The following is a 26,832-nucleotide window of genomic DNA, read 5'->3' on the forward strand; positions in this document are numbered from 1 at the left end:
CATCGACCCATTGATCATTACCCTTTGAGCCTGACAATCTAGCCAGTCCTTAACCTGTTCTTTCATCACTGAGGGCTGCTCACCTCCTCCCCATACTGTGCTGCCCAGTGAAGCAGTCTGGGAGCTGACCTTGTCTGGGAAGACTGAGGCAAAAAAAGCATTGAGTACTTCAGCTTTTTCCACATCATCTGTCACTAGGTTGCGTCCCCCATTCAGTAAGGGTCCCACACTTTCCGTGACCTTCTTCTTGTTGCTAACGTACCTGTAGAAACCCTTCTCATTACTCTTCACATCCCTTGCTAGCTGCAGCTCCAATTGTGCTTTGGCCTTACATCCCTGCGTGCTCTAGCAATATTTTTATACTGCTCCCTATTCATCTGTCCAAGTTTCCACTTCTTGTAAGCTTAGTTTTTGTGTTTAATCTCACTGAAGATTTCGCTGTTAAGCCAAGCTGGTCGCCTGCCATATTTGCTATTCTTTCTGCACATCGGGATGGTTTGTTCTGCGCCCTCAATAAGACTTCTTTAAAATACAGCCAGCTCTCCTGGACTCCTTTCCCCCTCATATTAGCCTCCCGGGGATGCTGTCCATCAGTTCCCTGAGGGAGTCAAAGTCTGCTTTTCTGAAATCCAGCGTCCATATTCTGGTGCTCTCCTTTTGTCAGGATGCTGAACTCGACCATCTCATGGTCACTGCTGCCCAAGTTGCCACCCACTTCTGTTTCCCCTACCAATTCTTCCCTGTTTGTGAGCAGCAGGTCAAGAGGAGCACGGCCCCTAGTTGGTTCCTCCAGCACTTGCACAGGAAGTTGTCCCCAACGCTCTCTAGAAACTTCCTGGATTGTCTGTGCACTGCTGTTTTGCTCTCCCAGCAGATGTATCTATCTTCATTTATACACATTCAAAAAACAAACTCTGTTAATACGTTTAATAACTTAAGTATTGATCAGGTGACCCAAAAGTCCTATAAGAAGTATATTATTGGTGTTAGTGAGCTAGAAATAAGCAAAATCCCACTACAGTTTCTTCATAACTCAGACAGGCAGATAGAGCTGCTGATGTGTTCACATGTGCAAAACATGAATTTGTTAATTAAACATACGAATTAAGTATTTAGACAGTGGACGCCACCCTTATTGTTTCTACCAGCAGATAAATGGATCATAGTTTAAATTATTATTTCAAGTCAAAGTCAAGGGTACATTATAGCATTCAGGAAAATTCTGTGCTAGTAGGGTCTGTGTTTGAAGAGACTGTTGCTATTAGCAAAAAGAAAAGGAGGACTTGTAGCACCTTAGAGACTAACAAGTTTATTTGAGCATAAGCTTTCGTGAGCTACAACTCACTTCATCTGTAGCTCACGAAAGCTTATGCTCAAATAAATTTGTTAGTCTCTAAGGTGCCACAAGTACTCCTTTTCTTTTTGCGAATACAGACTAACACGGCTGCTACTCTGAAACCTGTTGCTATTAGAATACTTTTAAAGTACAATTTTTTTAATCAAAAAAATTTGAAATCAATAACTTCTGGTTGCAAAATAATGTAGTTTGAAAGAGTTAACAGTAAAAACATGCCATTGACATATCTTGACATTTACAGAGGGCTTCTAGTTTGTGCCACATCGCTCTACCCAGGCAAGCAAATCTGATTAAATGAGATTTAGAATCAGTTATGCTTTGGAGATGATTCCAATATCAAAGAATATCATAGTTGGAAGGGACCTCAGGAGGTCATCTAGTCCAACCCCCTGCTCAAAGCAGGACCAAGCCCCAGATTTTGCCCCAGATCCCTAAATGGCCCCCTCAAAGATTGAACTCTCAACCCTGGTTTAGCAGGCCAATGCTCAAACCACTGAGTTATCCTTCCCCCCACAAATCATTACTTTCATGCAGATCCATCCCAACATCCTAATGCTCCTCTGGGTATCATCTCGTACTTCTCTCTTTCTGGTTACTTTACTTGGTTGTGAATTGGGATGTTAGTTCCCGGGTTAAATGGTCCCCATTTATACATGTGCTCAAGAAAGGCTCAGGTCTAAATTAGAAGAAGCATTTAGATGGGAGGCCTATGGGCAGAAGTAGTAGAGCATTGCCCAACAATATATCTGACTCTATGGAGAGGGGCCACGTTATCATGAGTATTAAATTCACTAAATACTGTATGTATTTAATGACTAAGATTAACATGAAGAAAATGAGTAAGATGAGGTTAATCCTTTATCTCTGCTGTCCTTCCCCTGTTAGTTCTGGCAGAAATTTGTTCAGGAGAGTTTCCCGAGTGCACCCCTATACTGCTCAGAGTCTTAGACTGCTTACAGAAAATATATTAACCGCTTTAATGGATTGTTAGAAGATACCTTATCGTGTGCTTTGGAATTGTCTCAGTCATGGTTGGCCTGTAGAAATCTGTTACCCTCTTTGTTTGGTACAGATGTGGATGCAAATAGAGAGCTACCCCTTACACAGCCACCTTCTGCTCACTCGTCAATCACGAGTGGAAGCTGCCCTGGAACGCCTGAAATGCGCAGACGCCAAGAAGAGGCCATGCGGAGACTTGCTGCACAGGTATTGAAAGAGTTTCTTGATGACCTTTTCTGGGAACGTGTACTGTTTAATCACTGAAGTTGTCTTAGTATGCATCACACAAAAATGTGGATATTGACAGAGGACAGTGAGTATGCAAATGCTTACAAGAGAAGGTATGGGGAAGACCTTCCAGAGCAGTTTTATTACCTGAGAAAAGCTATTTCTCTTTACAATGAAATTCTCAAAACATCAAGAGTTCATCTCGTACTCTGAGGGTTAATCTTTCACAGCTACCAGACGGCATATTAAAGGCTTTAGAACAGGGTTACCATAGTAATTATTCCTCTTTCTTGAAGAATGGAGTGAATTCCAGATGAAATTGCTGAGTAAGTGTCCAGTGCTCGCTTTTGTAAGAGATAATTGCTTGGGTTGCATGACTTCTTGGATGAAGCTGTAGAATGTGAATTGTTATGCTTTGTGGGATACTTGCACCTTTTTGGGTAACGTCCACATAAATAGATCAGAACACTTTAAAAAATGATTTGCAAATCCGTTGCTATATTGACTGGAAAGGATTATATATCATGTTACCATAGGCTGACATTTACATCCTGGGTTATATGGTACCTTTAAGATACAGTCCTGCTTTGCTGATGGTGTGAAAGTGGCAAAATATTGCTAAGAACTCTGGGGAGCTTTGCTGGGGAACTTTTTTAAAGGGTGCATGTAGTTTGTGCTTTCCAGTTCCCTGCTCCTGCACTGGGGAGGAAAATGTCCAGCAAACTCTTAGTGCTAAACGATTGCCAGCACTTACTTTGCTTGGCTTTTGTACCAGGTATATTGTTGCCCGTTATTTGTTTTACATAGCACCCAGATGGCAAGGCAAAGAGTGTGTGATGAATGTCTATATAAATAAATATTAGAACTTTCACAAGTGTTCTCCTCTTCCACATATGGCTCTTGGAAAGGAATGCAACTGCCAGCTCTGCATTGTTCAGCATACATTAGTCATTATGTTCCTTGTATGTTGTACACGTCGCACACTGTCAGAACGGCCAGTAAGAGAGTGTTATCTCTCCCTAAAATATCTCATTTATCGAAAGACTTTTTTCACTGAGTTCTCAAATAATCCTGCTGGATATGTATCTGACAAATGGATATATTTTTAGCTCCAATCTGCTCCTTTCCTTAAAAAGAATATAACTTTACAAAGCCAAAGTGTGTGACTTAGGGCTAGTCTACACTGGCAACATTAAACCACCTACACGAGGGGCGTAGCTACCAGCGCTGGTGCACTGTCTACGCTGGCGCTTTAGAGGTCTGAAACTTGCAGTGCTCGGGGCGGGGAGGGGTTTCACACCCCTGAGCGAGAAAGTTGCAGAGCTGTAAAGTGCCAGTGTAGACAACCCCTTTGTTTCAACTAGTGTGGCACATCCCACTTCACATCCAAAGACTGTGGCTTTACTTTTGGCATTTTAGATCAATTAGGGAGAAAAGAGAAACAAGTCATGGTTTTTAGGCCAAAAAATCTGACCTGCTATACCTTGGCTATGGCCCCATTTGGAAGGACTTTTAACACCGAATCCATCCTCCGCTGAAAATTTAATCCCCACAAAAAAAAGAAAAATGGAAAAGCTGATGTGCTATGTACCATCAGACTAACTAAAAGGCAAGGGACCTACGTGACCTCCTATTGTATCAGCTTTGCATCTGTTAGTTTGTTCAGTTGTTAATCTGACGGTAAATCTTATCTTGCCTATTGTAAACATGGACTGATTCCAAAACTAACTAACTAACTGGATTCCAGAGCATACTGTGTCCTCTCAGAGGTGACCAGTGCTTAGGTTGATTAGTTGACCTTTATGTCTTTGGCAGCATCCATTAAAAAAAAAACAAACAGCTGATACTTCATGGAAAACTTTGAAAAAGTCTTTTATGAAACAATTCTGGTGACATATCAAAGATTTAATTTCTTTCTTCCATTAGGCCCTAATTCAGAAAAATCCTCTTTTTAGTACATTACAATAACTTCCACAGCCGGTCGTGGAGAATGTCACAGACATCAGAGGTATGATCATCTGCAGGCCTTATCAAAAACAAGATCTCATGTTAGATAGAAGTTAGTAAGAGCTGCTTATTTGGAGTAGCAGGGCAACCAGCATCAAGATATCCTGTGTGCATGTCACTATCCTGAGTAATTTTTAAAGAAATACAGAAAAGAGCTGAGACATTAAATAGCCCTAAGTACTGATATTCCAGCTCTTTGCCGGTGGCAGGTGTGAAGGCCGTTGTCAGTATACAGTGTACAGAACAATAAAGAAAAATAACCTGCCCATTATGGAAGTCCATGAATAAAAGAGTAAAGAGCCTTGTTGACATAGGGTACAGAAATCGGGGGTGAAAACATGCCATCAGCATCAACTCTTCCAAATCTCTCCTTCAAATTGACTTCTCCCCTGGAGCTCATAGGTTTTGAGTTTATAATAATAGAGGCAAAAGGCCTGTGATTCCCTCCTCTGGATTTTCCAGTGTGTACTGTCTTCTCTATGGCTGTTTTCAGACTGTGAGCTCTTGGCAGCAGGAGCTGCCTTTATCTTTGGCTTTGTACCAATTTTGATCACATTGGTAGCATTAAATTACTAATAAAAAGTATCAGAGAGAGCTCCATGTGAGCCTATCGTTTATTTTAAGTTTCTTTGCCATACTATTAGGGAGAAGCTTTTCACTGTTCTCTGAGGGAGCAGTTTGAAGTCTTTCATGATTTATAGTCCCTTAGCCATCAGGGAGAAGAAATATCCTTAGAAATAAGCCAATTTAGACAACTAGCAAGCAGATCTATTTCCCATGGAAAACTACGGAAGAAAATGAGTCATTGCGTTCTGAAAGCACTTCCTTCCCCACAGCACTGCACAGAAGTTACCTGAAATTAACCCCCCTCCCCATAACAAAGCTGTTATCAAAAGCAAAAATTATCAGAAACAATGGGCATTGTCCTGTTCCCATTGAGCTCTGGCAAGACTCCCACTGAGGTCTCTGATTCATCAATCCCGTACTTTGATCATAAAATTGAAACTTTGGCACAGGAATAACTACCATGGAAGGAAAGGTTGCTTCTTTTTGGGGATTTCAGTGATTCCCTGAAGTAATTAAGGAAAACAGAGATCTTAAACCAAATGTAAAGTGTGTTAGAAATATCAAACTATCAAGGTATTTGGCTCTAAAAACCCTGAATTGCTGTGATCTTTTTTGGAATTTTTCTCTGAAACAGGCTCACTGAATCCATCTAAGCCTTTGCAAGAGGAAACACTGAGATTACCACTCTGTAAGATTCATGAACAGAAATATTGAAAATGTAATGCCACTGTGTATCAGTGTTACACCCTCACTAGGAGTATTGCATTATGTTACCCTCCAAACAGCATCAGTTATAGATGTTTGTGTTTGGAAGGTGATATTGTAGTAAAGGGAGTGCTGGAAGGCTGACATCCCTTGCACAATGGTTAAGATTGGGGTGTTTGGTCTGTGGTGTTAGTAATTTTGGAAGTGGTAAGGCATCTCCCTGCCGCTGAACAAGTAGAGGGTTAAATGGCTTAACTATTCATTACCTTGCTTTTTGTGGTTTAGTGAAGCTTGTTATGTGTATAGCAACCTTAATTTTCCCAACAAAGATTTTTGTGAATTAATTTCCTAGTTTTCTTTAAATGTAGCATTAAATGGCTCACCTACATGGAAATCAGAACAATCCCTACTTCTCTTCCGCCTCCCGTCCCCCGGCTTCCCTAGCCTGGGAATAACAGCCAATGGCATTAGCAGTCTCAGGCCAGTGAACTTCCCATGATTCTTTGCAGAGGGGCTTTCCCGAGATGAACCATGAGAAGTTTGTCAGACCCCAAGGCCTGGCTCAGTAATGAAGCTCAGAGCACTGCTTGTCAGGGGAGGTTGCCTGCCTCATTCCTCCACCCCCCCACCCCCCGCAGTTTTTAAGTGTTGAGATATGGGGAGAAGAGACAGGTGAAGATTGCAGAGAAAGAGAGCAAGGGAAGCTGTATTGACAAATACAGGCATTCAAAAACCCTGGAACAGACGGCTCAGAATCATGAGACTGGCTTGGAAAAATCATAACCTTTCAAAAAGACACATGTGTTTCATCTGCCTTCTGATTTTTGAACTTTTGGGTGGATGCCACCCACTCCCAATTTGTACATGATTGCTTCGGGCTCAGAATTCAACCTTGTATGCACAAACAAAAATGGGAGCTGCCCCAGTGGCTACCAGGTGAAAGATTCCACTTACTTGCCCCAAACCCCTGGAGGACAATGGAGCTGCCACTCTATCCCTCTCCACCCCCTGCCCCTCTCATTGTCTTTCTCCTTTCTGAGCCTTGTTTCCCCACCCTGTCTTCTGGGTCAGTCCTGTTCCCCTTTGTGCTCCTCCATAGCATCTTGTCTTCCATGTGTCCTCCACCTCCCCAATCCCTTTCTCTTCACGTTCTTCCTTCCATCTGTCCGCTTCCTCCTCAGTCTCCATCCTGAACACACGCCCCAGTGCTGCCTTCTGACGGCGGGGAGGGCTCCCCCTTCCCTGGTAAATTAGGTGGGTTTGGGTTTTTATAATATATATTTAATATGAAAATAGGTTTTTAACAAAGCGAATTTCCGAGTTATTTAAGGTTCTGCCTACTAAAGATGAGCGGTCTGCTGGCATGTCCCCAGTGTTGAGGTTATATGTAGTGGGCCAGATCGTCAATTGGTGGAAGTTGACAGCAGTGGAGCTACACCAGGTTACGCCAGCTGAGGAGCTAGCCCAATATATGTGAAAATCGAGTGGCATGTACCTGCTGAATCTGTCTGCTGAATGTTGTTGTATAATATCTCCCCCCCCCCCCCCTATCTAAGGTCTTGTCTACGTGGTGTAGCAATGCTCATTGCAGCGATGGGATTTCTAAACTGCACTGACGTGCTGCACACTAATTGTTCTCTAGTGTGCTTTAACTAGTTCAAATGTTTAATGTGCACTAGGGAACTTTTAGTGCACACCTACAGGGTCTACATGGACCAATTAATGCACAACACATGGATGCGCTTTAGCAGTCACACCTAAGTAGTGTGCAATATCGCACTGTATAGTTGAGCCCTAGGTGTCACACTGCCTGGGAGATAGGGGTTGTGAACTCATGGAAAAAGAGTAGAGAGGAAGGGCAGAAAGGCCTGGAGTCCATTCTAAAAATAAAATCTAAGATCCCATAAAAAGCACACTAATGTGACTTATGTTTAGCATGAATTTCTTTATGAAGTTCCAGTTTTAACAGTTAGATGAAATAGTGACCATAACATCTACTTTTCAGGGCATGAAGACATCTGTCTAACACCCTCATGTTGTGGTCTAACCAGCCCTAAATCCTGTCTATGTTTGGAGTCCAGGTTTATAATCCTTTGTCTGCACCATCTATTGGTCTTAGACAAATTTTTTCTTTTTTTTCCCCCTTGCTTTGTGTGTGTATTTCTTTCCCCATTGAAACACTTTTCTACCTAACTTCCTCTGGCCAGGAGGGGCCTTCACCAATAATCACCCAAAAACCAAACCATCACACTAATATTTAGGTTTCAGAGTAACAGCCGTGTTAGTCTGTATTCGTAAAAAGAAAAAAGAAAAGGAGTACTTGTGGCACCTTAGAGACTAACCAGTTTATTTGAGCATGAGCTTTCGTGAGCTACAGCTCACTTCATCGGATGCATAGCATATTGTGGAAACTGCAGAAGACATTATATACACACAGAGACCATGAAACAAAACTTCCTCCCACCCCACTGTCCTGCTCGTAACAGCTTATCTAAAGTGATCATCAAGGAGGGCCATTTCTAGCACAAATCCAGGTTTTCTCACCCTTCCCCCCCCCCCCCCAGACACACATACAAACTCACTCTCCTGCTGGTAATAGCCCATCCCTCTTTGAAACCTCTCTTTATAATGCGCATGATAATCAAGGTGGGTCATTTCCAGCACTAATCCAGGTTTTCTCACCACCCCCCCCCCACACACACCCCTCCAAAAACCACACACACAAACTCACTCTCCTGCTGGCAATAGCTCATCTTACAATGTGCACAGCAATAATCCAAGTTTAACCAGAACGTCTTGGGGGGGGGGGGGTTTGTAGGAAAAAAACAAGGGGAGATAGGCTACCTTGCATAATGACTTAGCCACTCCCAGTCTCTATTCTATTCACCACACGATCCATCGTCTACAGCCAAGCTCTGCGATACAACCGCATTTGCTCCAACCCCTCAGACAGAGACAAACACCTACAAGATCTCTATCAAGCATTCTTACAACTACAATACCCACCTGCGGAAGTGAAGAAACAGATTGATAGAGCCAGAAGAGTTCCCAGAAGTCACCTACTACAGGACAGGCCTAACAAAGAAAATAACAGAACGCCACTAGCCGTCACCTTCAGCCCCCAACTAAAACCCCTCCAATGCATTATTAAGGATCTACAACCTATCCTGAAGGATGACCCAACACTCTCACAAATCTTGGGAGAAAGGCCAGTCCTTGCCTACAGACAGCCCCCCAACCTGAAGCGAATACTCACCAACAACCACATACCACACAACAGAACCACTAACCCAGGAACCTATCCTTGCAACAAAGCCCGTTGCCAACTGTGCCCACATATCTATTCAGGGGACACCATCACAGGGCCTAACAACATCAGCCACACTATCAGAGGCTCGTTCACCTGCACATCCACCAATGTGATATATGCCATCATGTGCCAGCAATGCCCCTCTGCCATGTACATTGGTCAAACTGGACAGTCTCTACGTAAAAGAATAAATGGACACAAATCAGATGTTAAGAATTATAACATTCATAAACCAGTCGGAGAACACTTCAATCCCTCTGGTCACGCAATCACAGACATGAGGGTCGCTATCTTAAAGCAAAAAAACTTCAAATCCAGACTCCAGCGAGAAACTGCTGAATTGGAATTCATTTGCAAATTGGATACTATTAATTTGGGCTTGAATAGAGACTGGGAGTGGCTAAGTCATTATGCAAGGTAGCCTATCTCCCCTTGTTTTTTTCCTACAACCCCCCCCCCCCAAGACGTTCTGGTTAAACTTGGATTATTGCTGTGCACATTGTAAGATGAGCTATTGCCAGCAGGAGAGTGAGTTTGTGTGTGTGGTTTTTGGAGGGGGGTGTGTGTGTGTGGGGGGGGGGGGGTGAGAAAACCTGGATTAGTGCTGGAAATGACCCACCTTGATTATCATGCGCATTATAAAGAGAGGTTTCAAAGAGGGATGGGCTATTACCAGCAGGAGAGTGAGTTTGTATGTGTGTCTGTGGGGGAGGGGGGGAAGGGTGAGAAAACCTGGATTTGTGCTGGAAATGGCCCTCCTTGATGATCACTTTAGATAAGCTGTTACGAGCAGGACAGTGGGGTGGGAGGAAGTTTTGTTTCATGGTCTCTGTGTGTATATAATGTCTTCTGCAGTTTCCACAATATGCTATGCATCCGATGAAGTGAGCTGTAGCTCACGAAAGCTCATGCTCAAATAAACTGGTTAGTCTCTAAGGTGCCACAAGTACTCCTTTTCTTTTTTCTTTTTACTAATATTTAGCTGTTCTCCAAAATTCAGTTGCAGTGTTGCTTTCCTAGCACCAGATGGTGCTGTGTAAAGGTATAAATAGGATTTGCATGCCCTCAGTGGTTTTCAACATGTGGTCCGCAGACCCCTGGGGCTCCCCCAGACTATATCTAAGCGGCTAGAGAAAGGTGACTATGAAAATAAAGTTTCAGATCCCAGAAAAGGCATTCTGGTTTTCTGATCAATCAGAAGTATGTGAATACCCCACATACAGGTCAAAACCCGTAAGGGTTGTTGTTACCATAGAAGTCCGCAGTTTAGCGCCCTCGGGGCGGCTCTACCAATTTTGCCACCCCAAGCAGTCACCGCCGAATTGCTGCTGCCGCAATAGCAGCGGAGCTGCCGCCAAATTGCCGCCGCGCCCGGAAGAGCCGCGGAGCTGCCACCCAAAAGCCGTTGCGGCGGGAAGAGCCGCGGAGCTGCCGCCAAATTGCCGCCGTGGTACACGGACTGCCGCCCCGTTCTGAATGCCGCCCCAAGCACCTGCTTGCAAAGCTGGTGCCTGGAGCCAGCCCTGAGCACCCTTTCTCACGTTGCGTCAAATGTGGTGCCGAGCACATGCAACATTTAGAGTTGAATTCTGTTCAGTCAGTTTTCTGTGTATCACTTCTATGGGAGGGGTCCGCAGAGCAGGTTGAATTTCCAAAGGAGACCGCTCCTCCATTCAAAAATGAAAAAAAGGTTGAAAACCACTGCCCCATGGTGATGTTACCGTAGCTTTTGAAAGTTGATCCCCTAGCTCAGGAAAATGAAACCAATCATGTCCCCCTTGCAAAGGCCAACCCATCTTATTTATACATCTTCTGCCCCCCCCCGCATGCTAGCCCTTCACATTGTCCCAAGGGGGCACCATACATAACTGTAACTCAGTAGCTCTGTTCCCCATAGTGTTAATACACTTGACCCACAGCATTACTGCTGACTTGGGAGGTCCTTCCCCACGCTCTCCTAGCCAAAAGAAAGAATCATTTATGATTGCTGGGGCACCGGAAAAGAATGGGAATACTCTCCTCTGATGGAGAGGTAGAAGAAGAAATAAAATCCACTGCAGCTGAGACCTGATGCCTTGTAACACTAATGTGTTTCAGCAGGCGTGTACTAACATCCTCAGCTACGTAGAAATAATGAAAGAACCTTCCCTATAAACAGTGTCCCCACATATATACACAGTCACGAAATAATAAAATACAGTGATGCTGATTTCCATTTCCATTATTAAAACTAAAATATTACTTGGCGAATGGCCTTTTGGCAGGTAAATGAATTATGCTATATTTACTTCCAAACCATTTTGTGTGATTGAAAAAGAGATAAATCCTGTTAGATACTAAAATTTGATTAAAACACAAGTTTGTAGCCTTGTACTAAAAGCAGGGATGCACTGTAGGGATTTGAACATTTTTCTAAGTGTGTCAGAGGTGACAGGCCCTCAATATTGAGATACTTTGGCTGTATAAGAAGACCTAAGACAGAACAGACTCCTCATGTCAATGATGGCACGTTACAAAATTGAACAGACAAATCATGTCTATAGGCATGATGTCAAAGGAATGCTGTCTTGAGTGGAAGATGTTACATGTCACATGAAGTGCCCGAGAACTGCTTAAAATGGCCCATCCTATTAAATAAAATATCTTTCAAAAGTGACATTTCCTAACCCTTCCTTTCTCCCCTTCGTACTCCTTCTCCTTTGAGGTTCATTCTGTCTAGCCTTTCTTTCTTCTTTTTCTCTTATTGGCCATTATTTACTACCACTCCTAACTCCCCATCCTCCTTTTTCATTTGTCTTCACCTCCCAGGTGCTACATAATCTTCCCTTACGTACATCACTGATCCCTTTTTTCCTGCTCCGTATTCACCTCCCAAACCTTTCTCTCCGTACTGCTGCATTCCTCTCCTTCCTCTCTCAGCTTTGTTCCTTTACTGAGGTTGCTCCATATTCTTGGAAATATCTTCCTGTTTTTATCTACCAGCCACTGTCTCTTTCCTTCTTCAGATGCCTCCTTAAATCCCACCTATACCAGGAAATCTTCCTTCCTCCCTCTAATCTTCTGTAATCCCGCCACCATTTTTAATCTGAACCAAAACCCAATTCAAGTCAAGTAAAATTTAATTATTGTACTGTGCTGTACAGGTCAGATCAAATCAGTGGCTTGACCTTGAAGGTATAGTGCATATAACACACATACACAGAGTGTGGAAAACCCATTCTTCGCTGGGAGAAATGCAGATATGTGTGTCTTCTCTAGCGATCAGGATTGAATGTTCCTGCTGATCCCCACATCCAGAAAAGGGTGACTGAAGAGGGAACAGAATGGAGTGGTGAAGGAGAGAAAGCGTGAGTGGTGACGGTTGTTTGAGGCTGAATGGAAAAAATGACTGGTGAAGGTTGGGCCACAATGGAGAGAGAGGTTCCGGAGGGGGAGGGAGGGAAGCAGAGAGATTGGAGAGGCAAGAACAGAAAAAATGAGCAGAGGAAGATCTCAGTTTTTGTGACACTTACTAGCCAAGAGCAATGTGACTAGTCTGGGTAAGATTTAATGTCAGTATCATAGTAGGAGCCCCAAAACACGCACTCTTGGTAGCCAGGAGGATGATGCACAAAGCATTTCTCACTAATGGAGAAATTAATTGCTCCTTCACCTCACTTCAGGAGTGGCAGCACCTTTCCTATTGGCATTTGGCTACTAGAGTCAGTATTCTAGTTTCTACTTATCAGGTATTTTTTTAAGCCCTGTAATGTGTTAAAAACAAAAAAGGCTACAAAAATTGTGATAATCATATTTCTTTGTGTCAAGATTCCTTCCCCACTCTGAACTCTAGGGTACAGATGTGGGGACCTGCATGAAAGACCCCCTAAGCTTATTTTTACCAGCTTAGGTTAAAAACTTCCCCAAGGTACAAACTTTGCCTTGTCCTTGAACAGTATGCTGCCACCACTAAGTGTTTTAAACAAAGAACAGGGAAAGAGCCCACTTGGAGATGTCTTCTCCCAAAATATCCCCCCAAGCCCTACATCCCCTTTCCTGGGGAAGGCTTGATAATAATCCTCACCAATTGGTACAGATGAACACAGACCCAAACCCTTGGATCTTAAGAACAATGAAATATCAATCAGGTTCTTAAAAGAAGAATTTTAATTAAAGAAAAGGTAAAAGAATCACCTCTGTAAAATCAGGATGGTAATCAGCTTCAAAACATAAAGAATCCCTCTAGGCAAAACCTTAAGTTACAAAAAGACACAAAAACAGGAATATACATTCCCTCCAGCACAGCTTATTTTACCAGCCATTAAACAAAAGAAAATCTAACGGATTTTCTAGCTAGATTACTTACTAACTTAACAGGAGTTGGAAGGCTGCATTCCTGATCTGTTCCCGGCAGAAGCGTCACACAGACAGACAAACCCTTTGTGTCCCCCTCCTCCCCTCCACCCCCCCAGATTTGAAAGTATCTTGTCCCCTCATTGGTCATTTTGAGTCAGGTGCCAGCTAGGTTACCTTAGCTTCTTAACTCTTTACAGGTGAAAGGGTATTGCCTCTGGCCAGGAGGGATTTTATAGCACTGTATACAGAAAGGTGGTTACCCTTCCCTTTATATTTATGAAACTTTGTTATACAGCAAAGTTGGAGATCCAGGTGGTTCTAGGAAATTAACCTTTCCAAAATGTACTGCTCTGCATTATTTTATCTCTTTTCAAGGGGTGCGCAAGCTAAGTTGCCAAGGAATTGTTTTAGCACTATCCGATGTAGAAGCAAAAGATCTGAGTTCATACTTCTGCTGAGAGAGAGAGAATTCTCTGCCTTCAGGACCCACAACATTTTGAACTGAGTCACTTGGAAGTATTTTCTGTTTTTTCAAGTTTCAAAACAGAAACGTGTAAATTGCTTAAGAGCACTAACTCCACTGTACGCAGAAACTGTGCAGATGGTATGCCATGGTTGATTGGTTTCATGATCCCATGCACGAGCATGGGGAATCATTTGAGGGAAAATATGCATAAAACAAGAATAAATTACTTTGAAGCTGTCTTTAAAAAGAAAATACACAAGTGTGACCATTGATATTTGCTGTTTCATGTAAAGAATATAATGTCTTGACTCCTTAATATTTTACCTGGAATGGCTTGACTTGCACTTACAAAAGATCACATAGAAATTACTTGCTCAATCATCAGGAAAATAATGGAAATATACATTTTAAATGTAATCTTTTATTCTCAGTTCACTTCCATTGCATGCTTATTGTTTTCTTCTTTTCAGTGTAATCTATATTTAGAGAATTAGCATAATGTGTAAAAGGTGTTGGATAGAAAGCATTTGAGACTGGCTAAATTGAACTTTACCAAATACTTCAGCAAAGAACTCTCAGTGCTGCCTTCAGCTTCGGTGGTGACATTTACCAAAACCAAAAATGGGAGTAAAGTGAAAAGTCTCTTTTATTTATAACCTCCTTTGCACTTTTTGATGCCAAGGCTTAAAATGCAGTTAGGATGAGAAAAATGATGCCTTACGAAGTCATATCTGCTTGGTTCAGATAAAAATACATGTTCACTCCTGACAGCATCTCAGAACGAGCACATCTTTGGATGTTCTAGAGGCTGTTGCCAACCAAGGGTTCATTATGGCAGTTCAGAGGCATTAAAGCCCAAGGCATGCCACCCTACACCAGCAGCCATGAGCAATGTTGAGTAGCGGCTTATATCACCAAGGATCCATCTGTGGCTCCTCAAAGGACTAGATTCTTTGGGATTAAGAACACTTTGCACTAGTGCAGAAGCACGGCCCATAATTGGGGCCAATGTCATTACATTATGAATAGGGGAAAAATTAGCTTTTTAAATTTCTATCTGCTTCTCTCTCCTCACCCCCATGTTCAAAAACTATATATTGTTTTCTGAATTTCAGTGGGATTTCACCTCACTATATCATGTCTTTCATACAAAATGGACCCCCAAATGCATTGCAGAATAAAATAAATAGAGTTAAAATGAAGAACTATAGAAGAATGATATTGTCAATGAGATTTTAAAAGAGGTGGAAAGTGGATGGGGAAGCGTGCTATGGAAAGGCTGACCAAGATGACCGAAACTGAAAGGAAGAGGACACTTGCCTCCAAGTGGCCAGGTGTGGTGGAGAAAGAGAGAACAGCAGAGGGAACAGGGAGAGTTGTCCTCTACAGACTGAAGCAGTTTGTGACCTGGAGTGCCTAGGGCAGCTCTCACTGAAAATGCCAAGATCAGGGCAGGCTGCAAAAAGGAGCGCAGATTCTCCCAAAACTGGTGGCTAACACTGAAGTTAGACTCACCAACCAGTTGCAAACTGTGCTCCTGATCCCCCTCCCTGGTTACCAAGAAGCTGGAAAAAAAAATCACACAGCCCCCAGTCCAGTTCTCAGCCTCCCAGTTAGCACAGAGGTCCAGTAAAGTGGGAAGTTACTTAAAAACTCTGCTCACTTATACAAAATGTTCTTCTGACCCCAAAGGGCCAGCCACCTTACCAGGTCAGCATCAGTCTGGATCTCACCCAAAATACCACAGTGCCAGACAATCCTATTGCATCTAAAACTAAAGGTTTATTATAAAAGAAAAGAACAAGAAGAGAGTTGTTAAATGATAAAGCAATCAGATACATACAGAGACTTCAGTGTCCATATATCAGATTCTTAGCAGTATTGGTGAGTTTGTTGGCTTGAAAGTCCCTCCGGAACACACCCAAAGCTTGGATGGGTCATTCAGTCATTTGTTCAGAGCTTCAGTTTGTAGAAAACCAGAGGTAAGAAGCAGGATTGAAGATAAATGGAGATTATGCAGCTGCCCTTTATATTCCTTTTGCCATGTGGTTTGTACTTTCTGTGTCCCAAACACAAGCTTCACAGCACATGGCATGGAGAAACCTTAGAGTTCTCTGTCCACCAGCCTGCCCCTACATGCCTTGCTGACTCGTAAAGTGTATCCCCTGGCTCCTTTCAGTGGGTTCATTGTACAGCTGATGGGCCATCGAACAGGCTAGGCAGTGCTGATGCCAATCTGTTTGGGGGTGTCACCCATAAAAACAGCACAAGTTTGGAAATACAGATATACCATACATGTCTATAACTTACAATACAAAGGTGATACAAACATATAAACAAGATTACCATACTTGGCAAATCATAACATTTTCACTGACACCTTACACGGCACATCTGGCACAATCCAGTGCAATTTTATAATATTGGTATTAATAATAATATAAAGTCTCACAATTCCATACAGCATAACACAGTCCATGGAGGGAGGAGTTTTTAATCTGATCCTGGAACCAGTGGAAAGATGGAAAGGGGAAGGAGGATCTGGTTGCACTTCTGTTTATTTGAGAAGGTTGGCAGCAGTGAGACCGAAGAGCTGGGACTTAGGGATGCGATGGGGAAGGGAAGATTTTTCTTTAGTTAGTTCTCTGCAGGAGAACCTTTGTGAGAGAGGGTATGGAATGTAGAGTAAATCTGGGAGCCCCTTTGTTCAGGAGAATCTGTAATTTGCAGGTTTTGCATTGCTGAAAGGTCCTCTTTTTAACATATTGCTGTATACCGTACATCCGTTTCCATGCTTAGCTTGATATTTTAAAAACACCAAATAAAATGTAAGTTTAAAAACCAATCGCAGCTTATGACTGACAGGGGAGATCTGAAACAGTGGAGCACAAGTCTATCATGCAGTACTTCAGACAGATCAATTCGTTGTTGTCACTGTCTACTTTTGTGAATGGCTGCACTTTAATTCACTTGTTCCACAAGAGGCACATCTAATAATTTTTAAGGATCAGTGCCTGTTTTTACCAGCTGATTCATCTGGATCAATGTCAGAGGCAGTTAACAGGGGTCCCTCTAAAGACCTGGCCTGCCGGAGTAAGTGAAATTCACAAAAAAGATGCTGTGTTAACATCTGTCTGACTGGTGTCTGATGTAGATATATTTTTGTTCTTTTCCCTTTGGTAGGTTGTCGCTTACCATTACTGCCAGGCCGATAATGCCTACACCTGTCTTGTGCCAGAGTTTGTACACAACGTGGCAGCACTGCTCTGCCGCTCACCACAGTTTGTAGCCTACAGGGAGCAGCTACTGCGGGAACCACATTTACAGAGTATGCTCAGCTTGAGATCCTGTGTTCAGGATCCCATGGCCTCCTTCCGGAGGGGAGTCCTAGAGCCCTTGGAAAATCTTCATAAAGGTACTGTGATTAAGACTGTTTTTAACTCTTATCAGCCTGAGAATTTTTAGCTTAGCTTTTCTTTGAGTGTGAGCCTCCAAACCAAGGAGCGGATGGATTCCATGTGTGAGCCCCTAGCGCACCAGGAAAATTCAAGAGTTGTAGAAGAGAAAGTAGGACTTAGGGAGGCTGAGAAAACAGACTCTTGTTTTGGTTGTAACTCCTCTTCCAACCCAATCCTTCAGTTGTGTTTTCCAAGGCCGTGGAGTGAACACTTGACTTTGAGCACATTTGGTTTCATTCACATCCAAAATATGGACCAAAAGATCTGAAAATGAATGCTGACAACATTTGCCTTGCACAGCTGTTCTTAGAATAGCATCTTTGCATTCATTTGTTAGGTCACTAACTTTTTCCTCCACTCAGTTACCCCTCCAAAATTCATTATTTAATCAGCTCTTGGGAATTCTCAGCCTCCAAACAAAAATGCTGACAATATACAAGTCTGTCGATGACTTACGTAATGCTGCTTTGGGGAACTGGGTAACAGACCATATCCTAATTACTGACTCCGGAGATATAGCAAAAACCCTTCAGGACATTTCCATTTTCCCACATGCAGTGTCAGCTGTACCTGCTCCTCTTTCTTTTGTATACAAGAAAGATGCAGTTAGTTTTTCTTAATAGAGTGGCTAACTGTAAAACCTTTGACCTTCATAGCCATAGACACTATTCAGGTGTGGGTAGAGTGCAGAGCTCTGTTCCTCTCAAAACCATGTTTATACAAATACTGCATTGTGTAGTATTGGCTGTGGAAATTGTTCAACACGATTGTATGTTTCATCCCAATGCAATAGATGGATCAAAGTGATATAAACACCACTCCAGTCATATTTAGCAGCTTTGTTGTTCAAATAAAGTTGCTATTTTGAAGCTGAGTGTCTAGATTCTAAATACTGACTTCAGTACAGGTGCAAAGGGACTATAAAGCTGGCTCAGCTGTCCAGCTGTGGATTCCCCTGGCTTGGGGAAATCTCTGAGTGTCATCAGATCAGCATTCTCTCCACCCTTTGCAACCACCCCTGGCATTAGGGGTTTGTTGGAGATGTGGCTGGCAGGCAGAGAAGTAATCTACAGCTGTTACAATGTCACCTGGGGGGCCATTCCAGATGATGTACCTTAGAGCAGTTCTGAGGATGCTTTAAATTGTGCTGGCAGCCAAACTCATCCCCATCTGGCACCTAAGATCAGGGAAAATCAAGCTGATCTTGTGAAGCTAGGTTTTCCCTCTTGTGCCTTTCTCTGAGCATTGCTCAGCTGGATCCAGGGATCAAGACCCCAATCTTTCAGTGTTGCTGATTAAGATTGTTGGCAAACTAATTTGTACCAAGTGTTTTGTAACAAAATGAACGTCATATGGAAATTGGTTGAAGAAAATATGTAATATACAAGAATTTGTTAATATAGCAACAGACCCTTTACAAGGTGCTGTTGAAGCTTTAAACAGTAATTTTATTTATGAATTTATTATCAGTTTATTTATTATCTATTTATTATCAATTATTAATGCTGAATATTGCTGACAAACTGAGATTCACATTTTTCAAATGTATTTGAGTTTCAAGTAATAGAAACAACTTGTAGGGGAACCATGACCGTATTTCCTTCTCCTCCCCATCCCCCATATAAGCTTTATGAGAACCAGGAGATGTGGATGTAAAAATCAGGCTTCCATCGTATTTGCTCCAAGGTGAGAGAGTCGTAAGGGCTATTTCCTAGTGTGCCCTGTAATCCTGCTTAAAAGTTACGTGAAAAAACGTATGTAATGATTTTAATGCAAAATAAACACCTTTTCTGTACACGTGAACAGTAAATGGAGAAATACAAAAAGCTTGGGATGAAGAGATAATAATCGGACGATGAGATTTAATGTGTAGCTATTCTGAAGGTATTTATTCCCTGAAAGACCATAGGGGCAACGCTTTTCACCACCGTACTGTTTATTTTAAATTTAATTAAATATTTCCTTAAGTGATTAAAGGGGAAAAGAAAAAGCTAACCCGCGAACTGTAAAGCCTAACTTTCATAGCACAGTCCATCTGTAGTGCTTTACAAAGGAAGGTTAACACTGTATAGGTGGGGATCGTGAGTGTATTGCAAATGTAAATCAACAGCACTCCTCAGGAATAGAACCAGGTCTCCTAACTCCCAGTCCAAACCCACATTCACTAAGCAGCACTAACTTCCAGAAAGGTGCGGCTTGCAGCACACCCTAAAGGTGGCTAGACAAAGGCTCTGATGGACTTGCCAGAAAAAACAAATTCAAGATATCGGGTATGGCTACATTGCAATAAAAAACCTGCAGCACCAAGTCTCAAAGCTGGGGTCAGCTGACTTGGGCTCAGGCTGTGGGGCTATAAAGTTGCAGACTGGAGCCTGAGTTCTGGGATCCTCCCCCGTCATCATCCCTCTTGAATGTCTACACTGCAATTTTATAGCCTCTCAACTCAAGCCCCTGAGCCTGAATCAGCTGACATGGGCCAGCCATGGCCATGCCATGGGTCTTTTATTGCAGACGTTCCCGTGAGGACCCTTTACTGAGAATGCCCTGCTCTTTGCCCTGGGGGGGACACAGCAAAAGCATTGTAGTCCCTTGTAGCTGCCATGACAGAGCATATATGGAGTTCCCTCTGAAATAAACAGGTCTTTGACCATTTAGTTTTAACTGCCATAATACAACCTTCAGATGGGTGATCAGGTGTTAAAAATAGCAAATAATCTAATTAAAAGGAGCAATAATTTTTTAACTGCTCATTAAATATAAAATACGATTTAATTTACTGCTAAGAGAAAAGAGGGTAATTTATAGGGAGCTGACGCAAGGAAAATCTCAGCTGTATTAGAAATTAAATGCACCTGTTCTTTTGTGTTCTACAAAACGGTCCATTCCCTTTGGGAGGAGAGAAAATTAAGGTGTCTTTCCATTTTCCAAGCTGATACATGAGATGTCTCACTGAAGTGGTCCCCATACAGAACTGATTCGTGTTCGTGACCCATACTTTCCGTTTATAGCCCCTGTAATAGTCACTGGATACTGTCTTGTGACATGGTTATTATTAAACTTTTGTGGCTCTGAACCAGGTTAGAAAACTGGGGCCAGGAAATAGACCTGTTTCTTGTGTTCCACCTCTATTACACCGTCTTTGCCTGCCTGTTTCTTGTCTACAGATTTCAGCTGTGGCAAGATGACCACAAAAATTGGTTGTCTTTAATGCAACATAGTACAAAAAGCAATCTGCGCAGTTAAAATTCTGCTGCTATCTGATGTGCTGATGGTTTGAAAATGTCTTGTCCTGCAGTCAGGGTCTACTTTTGAAGAAAGAATGCAACTATCTTTTGTACGTGTACAATAGTGCACTAAATATGTCCCTGGCTAGAATTTTTTAATGTATTACTAGACAATATTATACAGCGAAACTTGTCTTAAGCAGCCGCCAAAGGGAAAACCAGCAGTTGCCTTTCTCTAAAAGGAGGTCTTTGGTGCTAGGAAGGCTGCATCTCTCTCAGAGAGAGTGAGCTGTAATGGGTGGGATTATCAAAGCCAGATAATAGTAAGGCACCCATTTTGAAAGTCTGCGAAATTTGGACACCTAACTTCCTTTGACCCCTGTGAACATCCCAGACAGTGGGAGTAAACAAAAATTGCGAAATTCATAGATGTGACATCCCCACTAAAAAGCGCTGAGGGGGATAGTCCTTCATGGGTGAGAGATGGAGAGAATAACTGTATGAGGCCGTGTCTACACTATGGGCACTACTGTAGTGCCGTAGTATAGACATTTTGTACAGCAGCGGAAGGATTTTTTCCATCACTGTAGGTAGTCCACCACCCTGACGGGCAGTAGCTAGGTCAATGGAAGCATTCTTCTCTCGACCTGGCCATGTCTACAGCAGAGGTTACGTTGACATAGATATGGGGCTCAGGGCTGTGAGCTCACACCCCTGAGTGCTATAGCTATGTCAATCTAAATGTTAAGTGTAGACAAGGCCTAAGTCTCCAACTTCTGATTCCATAAGTCCACTTGGCTGGTACAGAGAACCAGTTGACACAGAAAACCCCTTGTGATGCCGCACCAGCATAGAAGCAGATTAAGGAGCTGCTCTGGGCTGCAGTGGACCCCTCCCCTCCAGACCAGACCAGGACTGGAGGAGGGGTTAAAAAGAGGGGACTCTGCTCAGCTAGGGACAACCCGGGGAAGGGAAAGGGCTGTTGTGCTTTCCAGCTCCCAGAGAGAGAGGCTGACAGCCAACAGAGCCCCTGCCCGTGCAGGAGGAGGATGTGGATCCCTTGAGCTAAGAAGGGGAATGAGGCTGAGGTTTGTACTGGAGACCCAGGGAACTCTGAAGGGGACTGTGATACTGCCGTGGCCCTCTGAAGTAAGAGAGGCCAACGCCCCAACCAAAGCTGCAGATAGGTTTTCCTTTCTTCCTTTTTCTTCATACTTTTATTTAACCTTCTTTGCTGACTGTGGACAGTTTGGTTTGCTTCACATGGGACCCTGAGAGGGGAAGAAACAGCAAGGAGGTCTTGGCCGGAGGATCGAGCACCAACCCACAAGAGGGACACATCCCTGCAGCACTGACTGGGATGGGTGCAATTGGACCCTGTGACAGGTGTCGGTCCTCCGAGCCCCTAGGGGCGATTGAGAGCTATGGTCTCCGTGGCAGGCCTCAGCCACACCTTCCGGGCGCTGGGGAATTAGCGGGGAAGGTGTGCCGGCACGAGTCAGTAGCGCGCCCCTCAGGCAGGGGAGCGCTGGGGTAGGGGAACGCAGGCCCACCCAACTCCACTGCCTTCCAGCCCTGGCAGTGGCGGGAGGCGAAAGTCCCGCCGCTGGGTCAGCGGGGCGGTCCACGCCCGCTGACCAAACACACCCACCCCACGGTGTAGTTGGGCCCCTGGGCTACTTCCTACCCGGTCTCTCAGGCGGGTCGCTCCGGTCCCTCCATCTCGTCCGAGTATTCCGCTGCGGGCAGCTCCGGTCCCTCCATCTCGTCTGGGTATTCCGCTGCGGGCAGCTCTGGTCCCTCCATCTTGTCCGAGTATTCCGCTGCGGGCCACTCCGGTCCCTCCATCTCGTCTGGGTATTCTGCTGCGGGCCACTCCCGGTCCCCCTCGGTATCGGACTCACGCTGGCCCGGGCTGCCGTCAGGCCCCTCCAGGTCCTCTGGGTATTCAGCGGCTGGCAGCCCTGGTTGCCACAGGCCTTCCTCCCGGTCAGGCTCCTCCTTGCCCAGGGCTTCGCCTGGGTCAGCAGCAGGATCGCGAGGGAGCAGCCTGCGTCTGTCTCCCTCCCTGGTGCTCTCTTCACTGGGCAGAGGGCCCCGCCCTTTGTACTTCCTATCCCACCCTTCCCCTTCCGGGGATTGGCGGAAGCTTGGCCTGGCCCCGTCCACTCAGGCTGCAAGGGTGGCTCTTTACCCTCTGGTTCAGAGGGGAGCCACCCTGGCTCCCTATAGACCCACACACTTGCACTCCCCACATACTCCTAAAGGGGGTTTCTGCCAAGGACAGATTTGTGACACCGCTATTTTTATTTAATGGACTGCAGTGTCAGTGAGACGTAGTTCCTCTTATTGGCATCGATTAATGCTAAACTTAAAGTTCAGCCTTCAAAATCTGCTCGAGAAATGTAACTTTATTGCATAAAAACCGCACCATTTTTCCTCAGTAATTATGTTGTTAGCAGCATGAAAATTGCCCAGGGTCCTACGCTTAAAAATGTCCATGTACAACTGTCAGCAAACGTAATCGTCGAGATGGTCAGAGCCATAGAATTCAGATCCAAACTTCTCTGAAGTTCATGAGGCAGGGGTTTGTTCTGGACCAATCTTTACTGAACAGAGGGCAGAATTTTGAAAAGTTCATCTGACCAGCTCCTGTGCATGCAAACTGATTTGTGCTCAAACACCTGTACTGTCCATGAACCATGGTTTGCACATGTTTATGAGTATTTGCATGCACGTTCGAAAATCTAGCCCAGCGTGAGCATTAGTTGGTTAGAAAGTCTACTGTGTGCGTACACAACATCCCAATCTAGATTATCTAAAGGTGCTAGTGGCATATACTACTATGCATACGTATTCATAGCAACTGTAAATGTTGCAACAGGTTTACATCAAGAGGCTGTTGATGTTTAATGTCACCAGTGAAAGTACATGTAATAATGTTCTTGTCAAAATGTGCTGAGAGATGTTGATTCACATTTCTCAAATATATTTGAGTTTGGGGAGAAGGTAACTTGTTTAATAGCCTTAATCGTTTTAATGAAGTGGTTGTCACAATTGTATAGATGTTGTAAATCAAATACATATTTTATGCAACCTGAGAAGTACAGTTATTTTATCTCTTTTCGTCTATAGCAATATCTGATTTCAAACAATGTGGTGAGTGCTCATTGTAGCCATGCTGCTAGCCGATGGACTGAAGCTTTTTCTCTTTCATATCATCTCAGAGAGGAAGATCCCAGATGAAGACTACATCATATTAATTGATGGTTTAAATGAAGCTGAATTTCACAAGCCAGATTATGGGGACACCATAGTATCATTCTTGAGCAAAATGATCGGAAAATTCCCATCCTGGCTGAAGTTGATAGTGACGGTCAGGACAAGTCTACAGGTATACTAAGGCCATGTTTCCTATTAAACACACAAACACTGGATTTTTGTCATGATGGGTTTTCTTATTGAAAATCTTAACAAGTGTCAAATAGATTTAATTATTAATTTTTTTGAAGTTATATCATTTTATCTCTCCTTTGCGCCAGTCTTTTTGTAATGCATTCAGATTGATTTATGTCCCCTAGACTCTTTCTCTGGATACTGTTACAGGACAAGAGTCTGGTCCTGCACCCTTTACTCGTGTCAATAATCCTTGCTCAGCAAGTAGTTCCATTAATTTCAGCAAGACTATTCACATGAGAGAGGACCACTCACCATCAGACTGTTTGCAAGACCAGGTCCGAAGTCTCTGAGACTGGACTGTTACGAAATGGGAGCTTAGTCGTGTATTCTCTCTTAAATGAGAAGAAGCTAGGAGAAGGGATTTCATGCATAACTTCCTGCCCATCAGTATGAGAATATAACTATGATAGACTGATTCAGGGTCTGTGTGTTTATTTGGTACAGTCTGAAGGAGTCATAACATGGGTCCAAGAAGCTATTTAACTCTATTAGAACACTTGATCTTCGGCAGTTTCTGAGGTTTTAGAGTGAATGTAGCTGACACTGTTCTAAGTGTTTTTGTCTTCGGTTATGTCGACTTCAGCTCAATTTCTGTTGCTAACATACATTATAATGCTAGTGTCTAAGGCATTAATGAACATCCTCTTTGCTCAGATCCTGTACTATATTTTTCTCTAGTGTAGTGACAATAGACAAGAAAATACCAATCGATCTATTTAGCTGTAATTCTCCCAGCCAGACCCCAGAAGTAATTCACCATTATTGTAAATCAAGAACTGCAGGGACTTGCAGTTCTCACTAGCAATTTTTGTATTTGTTACAGTGGCAGGTTGCACAGTCTTCCTATTTCAGTGCCACACTTTCTTACTTCCCCTTTATTTTAGGGTAGTTTAAATATTTCATTCTGGAAAAAAGGGATTTTGTAATGTTTGTTTCAATGACAGATTTTAAATTGCATTCCTGGTATTTTAAGCTCTCAGTTATTTAATTGGTCAGAGCCTTTGTAGCCCTCAATTTTTTTAAATTGTAAGATTTGATTCTCCTCTGTGCCCAAACTTTACTTTCAGGGAGCTGGTTGCAGCTCCCTGATTTTCAGTCATCCAGCACCAGTGCAAGTCAGAGCTTCAAGGGGCAGCTTTAACTTACAACACTGGCATAATATCTCTCAGAGACCTTATGCTAATCTAGATTCACCTCCATTTACCCACCCCACCACAACACACCTAATGTATCCCCTCACTCCCCTTGCATGGGGTGGGGTTTCCAGCAGGGGCAGCAGAATTGCCTCTCCTAGCTTTATATCGGCAGAGAGTAAAATTCTCTAGGGGAAACTACCATCTGATTTACACTCACTTTGTGCGGCATGAGCAGTGTAAACTGAACTTACCAGATCAGACATGCCAGCCCACAATATCTTGGTGATATATAGTAGATGTGCAATCCCACACTATACACTTTCAGAAACAGCCCTTTGGCTGAGAAAAGAGAACCCACTGTTGGCTCTGAGCAAATCAACGGCATATATAGTATTTCCTTATGGCATTCACTGTGCAGTAGGAAATATCTACGAATAACCTTCCATTTAATCAACTGCTGTATGATGCTGAAGACTACTGCACTCAGCACTCCTGGAGATATACTAAGCTGTCTGTTTCAATGAGAGGCCTAGAGTCCTGGACCCCACCAGCTTTGGCTGCCCACAGGTGATGCCCTAACCTGGGCATCTGCATGACACAGAAGAAAGCTGATGGCAGGTCCAATAGCTGGTTGGGATGGGACTATAATTTTAAAGGGCACTGCTCTTTGTGAATACTCCAACCCCTTTCCTTGGCAAGTGTGTTAGGAAAAACTTTCCTCAGTTTTATTTCAGCCACCTAGTTTCACAAAGAAACCCACTCCAGTGCTTTTTAGATTGTAAAGTCCGTGGGGCATGGACCATGTCATCTTAGGTATTTGCTCAACACCTCTCTAGGTGCTGATGGAATACAGATGTTTATTTTTATTAATAATAAGCCCTTCCAACATGAATAATTTCTTTTCTTTTCTTCCAGGAAATAATTAAGTTGTTGCCCTTCCATAGGATTTTTTTGGATAGACTGGAAGAGAACGAAGCCATAGATCAGGACCTCCAGGCATATATCCTTCATCGAATACACAGCAGCTCTGAGATCCAGAACAACATCTCCCTTAATGGCAAAATGGACAACACTACATTTGGCAAACTCAGTTCTCACCTCAAGACCTTGAGCCAAGGGTCCTATCTATACCTAAAGCTCACTTTTGATCTCATAGAGAAGGGCTACCTGGTACTAAAGAGCTCCAGCTATAAAGTAGTCCCAGTCTCTCTCTCTGAGGTTTACCTATTGCAATGCAATATGAAGTTCCCAACACAGTCTTCCTTTGATCGGGTTATGCCTCTCTTGAATGTGGCAGTGGCATCTCTGCATCCATTAACAGATGAACATATATTTCAGGCCATTAATGCTGGCAGCATTGAGGGCACACTGGAATGGGATGACTTTCAGCAGAGGATGGAGAACCTCTCCATGTTTCTTATCAAGCGTAGAGACATGACACGAATGTTTGTTCATCCGTCTTTTCGAGAATGGCTTATCTGGAGAGAGGAAGGAGAAAAGACCAAGTTTCTCTGTGACCCTCGGTAAGTAATTGCAATAAAAATATCTGCAGTATTTCACTCTTGCTCATCCTAATAATCT

At 43.3% G+C, this 26,832-nt stretch overlaps 1 protein-coding gene across 12 annotated transcripts in view; it reads left to right on the top strand.

Moving 5' to 3' along the window:
• Positions 1-26,832, top strand: part of TANC2 (tetratricopeptide repeat, ankyrin repeat and coiled-coil containing 2) — a 683,096-nt gene that overhangs the window by 571,179 nt on the left and 85,085 nt on the right. For all 12 annotated transcript variants that reach the window (XM_074940790.1, XM_074940791.1, XM_074940792.1 and 9 more), the window contains 4 exons: positions 2,430-2,563; positions 17,158-17,389; positions 23,884-24,050; positions 26,167-26,774. In XM_074940790.1, coding sequence (XP_074796891.1) covers positions 2,430-2,563; positions 17,158-17,389; positions 23,884-24,050; positions 26,167-26,774 — 1,141 coding nt within the window. The remainder of the gene's footprint in view (positions 1-2,429; positions 2,564-17,157; positions 17,390-23,883; positions 24,051-26,166; positions 26,775-26,832) is intronic.

The sequence above is a fragment of the Natator depressus genome, chromosome 27 (assembly GCF_965152275.1).
Source record: "Natator depressus isolate rNatDep1 chromosome 27, rNatDep2.hap1, whole genome shotgun sequence".
NCBI classification, from domain to species: Eukaryota; Metazoa; Chordata; order Testudines; family Cheloniidae; genus Natator; species Natator depressus.